Source organism: Crocodylus porosus, unplaced genomic scaffold (assembly GCF_001723895.1).
Source record: "Crocodylus porosus isolate Cpor-Errol unplaced genomic scaffold, CroPor_comp1, whole genome shotgun sequence".
NCBI lineage: Eukaryota > Metazoa > Chordata > Crocodylia > Crocodylidae > Crocodylus > Crocodylus porosus.
The window spans coordinates 183829-192423 of NW_017728895.1; the positions used below are offsets into that span (position 1 = coordinate 183829).

At 57.3% G+C, this 8595-nt stretch overlaps 1 protein-coding gene across 1 annotated transcript in view; it reads right to left on the minus strand.

Annotated features, from left to right (window-relative positions):
- Positions 1–336: 336 nt before the first annotated feature.
- The window catches only part of AUP1 (ancient ubiquitous protein 1), a gene marked incomplete at its 5' end in the record, with an annotated part of 10680 nt that continues 2421 nt past the window's right edge, over positions 337–8595 (minus strand). Inside the window, 7 exons of the mRNA XM_019556448.1 lie at positions 337–576; positions 737–825; positions 1090–1250; positions 1370–1525; positions 1878–1983; positions 2350–2416; positions 3130–3203. Coding sequence (XP_019411993.1) covers positions 528–576; positions 737–825; positions 1090–1250; positions 1370–1525; positions 1878–1983; positions 2350–2416; positions 3130–3203 — 702 coding nt within the window. The remainder of the gene's footprint in view (positions 577–736; positions 826–1089; positions 1251–1369; positions 1526–1877; positions 1984–2349; positions 2417–3129; positions 3204–8595) is intronic.

Sequence of the window (8595 nt, forward strand, 5' to 3'; positions counted from 1 at the left end):
CGTCGTCGTCGTCCGCGCCGGCCATGGGGCCCGTCTGCCGGCCCCGGCAGCACCGACGCGCCGCCCGCCCGTGAGCACACCCGGGCCGCCCGGCCTTCAAGGGGCAGGGGCAGCGCAGCCCGGTAGGTCCATAGCGCAGCCCCGGCCTGCCCCCGCGTTGCCCTTTTAAGCAGCGAGCGCGGGTGCGTGCGGATCCGCACGCAGGAGCCGACCCAAGCTGACCCCTCCCCCCGCCACAGGCAGGGCTCCGGCTCCCTGCGGGTGCCCACGTCCAGCCTCCACCGGCATCAGCAGCACCAGCCCGCCCCACCACCGACAGAGGGAGGAGGCTGCCCAGTGGCAGCAGGAGGTTTATTCCCGAGCCAACCCCCCCACCACATCCCCAGCCCCCGGGGGGCAGGGGGCAGAGTCCACAGCAGAGCCGAGCAGGTGGCACCCGGGCGGGATGCGGGTGGCCATGGCAAGGGGTGCAGGCCAGGCGCTGGGTGGTCCGTCTGGTGGGCATGCAGATGCAGTGGGCACTCTGGTCAGCGGGTCCCAGTGGCTGGTGGGGCCCCATGTTTCTCCATGTACTTCCTGCAGGAGAAGTGCCCGAGAGGTTACTCCGTCTGCCTCTGTGCCACCTAGGGCCAGGGCAGTGAGGATCGCAGACACCTTGACGCACCCCGGTTCCCCCACGTCCTGGGCAGGAAGGTGGGGGCAGGCTGGGCCCCGCACCTGCTGGACTCGCACTCACCGCCTAGCGTGGTCGTATAACGCCCGCTTGCGCTCCTGCAGGGACAAATGCCGCTCCACCGGGGACCTCGCAAACTGCTTCACAGCCGGCTGGGGGTGAGAGCACGGTCACAAAGCGGCCAGTGCCCAGCACTGTCCTACCACCCCACGCCCGCTACCACCGAGGCAGTGACAGCACCAGCCCCCTGGCCTGGGCAGGCCAGGCTGGGTCTGGATGCACCCACTGTGCCACCCCTGCCAGCCAGAGGCTCCTTCCTCCCCAGTCACAAAGCCCACCTCACTGGGGGCTGAGCGCCTGTGGGTCCCCGCACCTAGCTCCCAGGAGCAGTGCCAACCTCTCCCTGCTGCAGCTACCTTGGCGGGGGATGCAGTTGTGGAGCACAGGGGCCCAGCAGCAGCCTGGGATGTGGACGGGGAGAGCAGGGCATCCTCGGCTGCCACCGTCTCCTCAGGCACGAAGGGCACCCGCCCCTCCAGCAGGTTGGCGATGGTGGTGTCCACACAGTTGGTCTGGGCTGTGGGGCAGACAAGCCATGTAAGCAGGAGCTGCTGCCAGGCAGCCTGCCCAGGGCTCCCCATGCAGCCCAGGCCTCATTGCGAGGGGACCTGGTGCCAGACACCACTCCCTGCTCACCCAGGTCCCTGTGGATGATGCCAAGGGGCACATGCGGGAGCACCTCCTTGACACGCTGGGCCATGCCTGTGATCTGCACATCCTCAGCAGCGAAGGGTCCGGCGCTGGCCAGGCTGGACGGGACCCTTGGCCTGGCGCCCAGCGACTGGCTCAGGGCTATGGGAAGGAGCGGAGTATGTGAGAGGCCTGCCGGGGCAGTTCAGGCCTGAGGCTATACTGGCAGGGGCATGGGAAAACACCACTGCTTGCCCTCCCACCTGCCCCGCTGAACCAGGGCCCCTGCTCCCAAACCTCACCTGGCTGCCTCATCCCCTGCGCCCCCTGTGGAGCACAGAGCTGAGCGAGAGGCCCTTTCCCAGAGAGCAGGTGATAGGGACATCCTGGAGGGGGGGTGGGCACTGTAGGCCTGCTCTTCCCCATACCCATGGTTGTCCCCAAGGCAGAGGGTATGTGGTGGCAAGCCTTGTGGCTGGGCCTAGTGCACATGACAGGGAGAGCAGACACTCACCTGGGGTGAAGAGGCGAGGGGGGACATGTCTCAGCCTCTTCATGTGCTCAGCTTTATCAGCTGCGGTGAGTCGCGTGGACACCACACCCAGCTCCACCGCCAGGAGCTGCGGGAAAGGCACCAGGGGTCACACAGCTGCACCCAGCTGTTAGAGACAGAGGAGGGAGATTCCCCCAGAGCCGCATGTGCCTCACAGCAGTAGGGTTCTGCCCTCCAGGGTTGACAGGGGTGGAGCTCCCTGCTGGAGGGCAGAGGGGTCCCAGCTGCTTGCGCTCTGCTCCGGGTGAGCGGTAGGCGGCAGCGCTGACAGCTGGGAACTGACACAGGTCTGCTAGGCCCCAAAAACAGGGTCAGAGACACCCTTCCTGCCACCAGCTCCGCATGGACATGCCCTTTGTGCAGAGGCTGCTCAGGTCTGCACCATCCCTGCCATCCCCTACGGCTCCCTGAGCCCCAGCCCCCACTTCCCTACCTCCTGTACTCGGAGAGCAAACTCCTCACTGGACTCCTCGGCTGGTCTGGAGACTGGCGGCATCCACCTGCCAGGAGACAGTGCTGGGCTGTGAGGAACCAGGGCATGGGGGCTTCTCAGCTCCAGTGAGGCTGAAGCCCCTCTACTCCCGTGCCAGCCCCCAGGACAAGTAAGGGAGAGGCAGCTCCAGAGAGGCACAGCAGGGCGGGATCAGTCCCCAGGTACCCTCTTGGTGCTTGGGAGGGAGGGGTACAAACTGCCCGCCAATAGGGTACCCCCAGGGACCCAAACCAGGAGTTGCAGATGCCCCACAAGGCAGGCAGAGCCCAGGGCTGGAAGCAGCAGGAAGACTGATGCTCCCCACCCTAGCACAGGAGGGACAGAGCAGAAACTGCCCAGGCCACAGAACCTGCTGCGCTAGGCTACAAGGAGCAGGCTGAACTGCTCCTGGGGCTCTCAGGGAGGAATCCAGATGCCAGCGCATCATGCTGGGAAAGGGCCATGGGACAATTCGGGGCCCACTGGAAGCCAGACCCCAGCAGGGAAAGGGAGAAAGGCCACAGGGCTAAGCAGCTTTAGTGAGCCAGCGCAGGGCAGGTGCCCCACAGGTGTGTTAGAGAGGGGAGAACTAGCTAGGAAATGCATTACAAACCTGAGGAAAAGCCCCCGACACCCAAAGCATGGAGCCAGCCTTGGGGCCTCCATATGCCAGGGGGGAAGGAAGGGGAAACAACAGGGCCCTTCCCACCCAACCTGCCCAAACAAAGAGAGAGATAGTACCTTACTTGATAAACTGTGAAGGGAACAAAGAAGGTCCAGAGCAGCTCTGTGATCCAGGAGGAGTCAGCCACGCTCTGGGGAGAAAGTACAGTGAGACACCACAGGCAGGGAAGCTGGCAGGGCCACAACAAGGAGGACGGACGGGGCCCAGCACAGCTACACTCTGGCAAGGGCAGTGAGTGACAGATGTGGGGAGAGTCATGCCACAGGGTGGGAGCAGCAGGGACAAGCCCTAAGGCAGATGAATCCGCACTGGGGCCTGACAGGTGGCTGGAGAAGCAAACCTGCAGTGCTCCAGTCTGTGCCCAGCCACCTATTCCCACCCCAGACCAGAATCCCAGCCTCAGACCATTTTCAGGAGAGGCTGGTATCAGCTCAAGGCCACTGGTCTGTGGAGCGTTGCCCTGGAACCACGGGAACTGCGACCCTGGGCCAGCCCTGGGAAGGAAGCCTGATGGTCCCAGATCTCGCTCCGACACGCATTGCACACTAGCCCAGTCTATTCACAGGGGGATAGCACCAAGTCTAGGCACAGCCAGGGGTGGCAATGGAAATTGCCTTTATGGCATCCACCCCCTGCACAAGCCTTGTCTGCAGTCACATGAGTCTCACCGTGAGATTTCAGAGCAGCAGAGTCCCAGAGCGGTGGGACTGGAAGGGACCTGAGGAGGTCACATCTAGTCCAAGCCCTGCCTGCAGCAGGATTATCCCTGTCCAAACCAGTCTAAACAAACCCTGTGTCCAACCTCAGAGCCACACGACAGTCACCCCTGGACAGCCCTAGGCATCACCCCTGCTCCTGGAAAAGCATGGGGGGCTGTGGCTGCCACTATCCTGCTGCTGCAAAGGTTATTAATATACACTCCAGAGACCTGGACAGAGGCTATGCCCCTGCTAGAGAAAAGCAACACCCCCTACCCAAGTCCATACCAATTAGCCCATTGAGAAGGATCCTTCAAAAATGAACCATCTAATCTGTGACCTAGCTCTTAAATCTAGAGATTACAGAGTTTCCTTGCTTCCGAGATCCATGACACCCGGCCCCAAGATGTCCAGCTGTGAGGATGGCCAAGTAGCCAGCTCCATCGCAGACCTCTCAGTTCTTTTTCCAGGCACGTGGCTGAGCTCTCCACACACAGACAAGAACACACCTCAAGACTTCTCATCACAGCAAGGCCACAGCAGCTGCTTTGGAAATCAGTGTTGGCAAAGACCTGGCACAATCATCACATAGATGGGCTGGAGACAGACCAAAGGTAACAGAGGAGGGTCCCAGACAGCTTGGACTTTTGCCACCCAAGAAAGCAGAGAACTACATTTACATTTCAAAGGAGAACCTGGAAATGGGGAGACTGGGATAGCAGAGATGAGACAGAGAGGCTGAAAGCATGGGAGTGGTGAGGGACATGAGAAGCACATTCTGGTCAAGGCCACCCAAGGGGGAGGAAAAGGTGCATATCTGCCTAAAAAAACCCAGGCAGCGATGAGACCTGTGGAACCTCCATTCCATCACCTAAGACAAACTGCAGATTCCCCGGAAGGACTTTCTGAATACCTGGCTGCAAGCCCTCGGGACTACATTAGACTCATGCAAGGCTCCATTGCCTTTTTGGCTTAGCGGGCTGCATTTTAAGCTAGACGAAGTTGCATACGCTGACACAGTGGTCTTACTGGGCTGTGTATTAACTTAGGCGTAGTTTTCCTTTGCTCTTTGTTGTGTGTTTGAAGTTGCAAATTGCTGTGCTCCAAAAATGCTCTCTTCAGAAAATGGACTATTCTTGTTTGAGCGTTTTATGAATTTGGTGCCACTACCTGAGGTCTAACATTAAGTCCAGTAACAAGCAGCCTTAAGTTCTCAGCTGTCTGTGTTCTGAGTGTGGAAGGGGTGTCACAGACATGTCCCCGTGGTCAGCAGCACACTGCGCACAATTCAAATGGCTGCTCTAAGCAGGACTCTGTAAAGCTGACACCAGCTGGGGATGATGTCACTGAAACCTGACTGGGCCAAACCACATGGCTCTATGTAGACCCTGCACCCCACATCAGCCAAAGGCACTGGAGGGAGACACCAGAAAGGAAGGGCCAAGCCCAGGAGCGATGAGCAGTGCTAGAGCAACCACACCTGAACCCAAACAGGGCGCTGAAGGGAAAAGCTCTGACAGCCAGACATCCTCACTCAAACCTTAACCACGGGTGGGTCTGACCCACAGCCCAGGATCAGGAGAGACCAGCAGACCATCCTGGGTGATGCAGGATCTCTCACAGGCAGGTAATTGTCACCGAGACACCCCTACACCAACCCAGCTCTGTATCAGGCTCTCATGGATTGTAGCTGATGTTGGTGCAAACAGCAGCAGTACGTGAGGCAGCCCAAGGTGCTACAGACACTATGGCTTTGACAGGAAACAGACAGATCTACCCAGGAAGTGATGCACAAGATGCACTGCAGGGGAACGTGGTACCCTGCCCCCGCCCCCACACTGAACCAGGGGAAATTCCTTCAACCCCAAGGAACCCTGGGCCTGTGACCAAGGCAGACCACAAGCATGAGTCTCACTCCCAAGAATTGGTCCCTCACCTCCAGTGTCCCACCTGCAGCGCAGCCAACCTCTGCTGCTTCAGAGGAACGCAAAACTTCCAGGATAGATCTGCTCCATTTGGCTTCAGAGAGGAAAACTCCCTCCTGGTCTCTCTGAGCAACTGGCTGAAGCACAGTAAAGCAGAGATGCAAACGTGGAGTGCGTTGTTCTCTCACCACCCTCCACCCCCTCCAATACCCATGAAGGTGAGGAGTGAAGAGATTCCCACACAGCAGGACCAGAGAAGATTACCAAACTATCACCTGACACCCACACACACAAGCCAGAGGGTCCCTCCCAGAGGCTGGATGAAAGCAGAGGCTAGGAATGACAGCGCTGTCACCATCTGGTGAGCTGATGGCAAATCCAGGCTCCCTCAACACTAACAAACAGAGAAACTGGCCCCTGAAGCAAGATGCTGATATGAACATTCAGCCTTGGAACCTGCTCCAGGCCTATCAGCTGGGTGAGAGGAGCCCTTCCTGTGCCAGTTACTCTCAGCTTGCACTCTGAGAAGCCAGCTCAGCTGGGCACTGCAAGCCTCAGGGCTAGCCCTGCATTGGTACTGTAGCCCCATGTGTATTCTCTGGCATTCTCATGTCCTGTCTGAAGTCGGACAACAGAGCACACCCACATTCTAACTGCACTGGACAGGACAACTCTGCATCTCTGCTCAGACTGGACACTCCTCTTCCTGCTCATCCAAGAGCCATATAGCCCTCTTGGCCACAGCCCTGCACCAAGTGCTAACTCTGGGGCTACAACCTGTGAAGACCTACCCTAGGCCAGCTGCTGCTTTCCCAGCATAACCACACTCCTGTGTTCAGAGATATCACCTTGCCTTCACTACAATAACAGGCACGCTGTGATCGTTACTTGCAAACCAAAAACAAATACCCACCTCTCTCTATTACCCTACCATTTGTCTCACCGGCAAGCTAAACCTGCTCAGGCTTTACCCTATTGTCTGGATAACTGAAAACAAATGACACTGCACCAAGAACAGAATCCTAAGCATTTGGAACAGCCCCATTCACTGATGCTTCCTCGCAAAAACAACCACATTTTACGGTCTGCCAGCGAGCCACGTTTCAAACCCTTGGGTGCAAGGTACCCACGTCTCTGGACTTGAAAAGTGTAATTTCAGTAGCTGCTGCCACCTCCAGACTGCAGAATCAAATTGACTTGGTAAAATTCTTCAGCTGCATTTTAGTCAGATAACTGGCAGGTCCAGTGCTTCTCTTCCACTTAGAAAGGTGGTTTATCGTAACAAGGTGGCAATTTAATGAATCCAGTAATTTAACTGCAGCTCAACGTTGAAACCTCTCTAGTGTGGACTTTGACCTATGTTGTTTTGGCACCAAGCTTGATGCTGTTAACAGTCTGGTCATGATGATTCTTTAGTTCAGTTTTATTAAAACATGCAGGAGTGACACAAGGCCACATTTCCTTCAATACAGAGGCAGGCCAAGAAGACTCATGGAACAGCCACTTGACCTGGACAGCTCCCTCTCCCTCACTCTGGGTCCTTGAGCCTGGTGTCTGCAAACAGAAATATCGCAGAGCTTGCCCTGGTTTGTTCACGACGGCTGATGGGTACCTCTCAAATGAGGAAACCCAAGGACTGCACCAATTACCCCCACACTGGTTCCCTGGCACTCAAGATGGCTGACAAAGAGCAGAGCCTTGCCCACCCACAGGCCTCAAACCCAGCAGTATTGCAGAGATGCCTGGGGAGGAGCAGGGGGCTGCAGCACTTTCAGGATTCAGCCCCTGCATACTCAAGAACAGCAACAGCAGGCCCCAGAGTGTCCTCGCTGCCTCGCTCCCAGGTCTGACACAAGCAGGGGAACAGGACCATGCTCTTCAGCAACAGCTACAGAGCTTGAGGTGCAGATAGACCTCTCGTGTCTGTCCCTTTGCAGTCTTTATTTCATGCTCCCAGTTGCAGGTCTAATGGACATCAGACCAGCCAAATCTTGGGCATCTCAGGGCTCTAATGTACCTCAGCTGTTTCATGCAGGTTGCTTGCTTGTCCTGGGCTCCTCTGCCCCTGATGTTGAGAGAGAGGACAACTTTGCCTGCCAAACCAAGCCTCTTCCAGCTCCCTGATCTTTAGCCGGAGCAAACGCCCACAATCAAGCAGCTCCCTGCTTGCCCCAAACCAGGTGTCCCCAATGATCCACGTAACAGCTCCACATCCACCCTACATGTTAGGGCAGCACAGAGCAATTCTCTCTTCCACTGGCTCCTGCCACATCTGTCTGAGCTGGATTGGAGAAAAGCGGTCTAATGAAATCACTGGATTGTAGATTCACCGGGCAGGAAGGGACCTTACCCTAAATCCTGGGTAAGCTTTTTGAGAGAATTATCCTGGCACATGTCCACAAGGGGCCAGCAGGGGACATTATGCTTAGGGGCAACCAACACCGGTTCATTTGAGGCAGGTCCTGTCAGACCAACCTGGTGGCCTTCTACGACCAGGTCACCAAATCCTTAGACACAGGGTAGCAGTGGACATAGTCCATTTTCGGAAGGCCTTCAACACTGTCTCTCACCCTGTTCTCATTAAGAAACTGGGGGGCAGCTGTGGTGTCGACACCCACAGAGTCAGATGTGTTGCCAACGGGGTGGAGGGCCGCACCCAGACAGTGGTGGTGGACGGGTTTCATAGTTTCTAGGGTCAGAAGGGACCTGAGCAGATCATCTAGTCCAATCCCCTGCCATGGCAGGAAAGAATACTGGGGTTAAATGACCCTAGCAAGATGTTCATCTAACCTCCTCTTAAAAACCCCCAGGGTAGGAGCCTGCACCACTTCTCCTGGAAGCTGGTTCCAGACCCTAGCTGCCCTGACTGTGAAGTAGCGCCTCCTGATATCTAACCTAA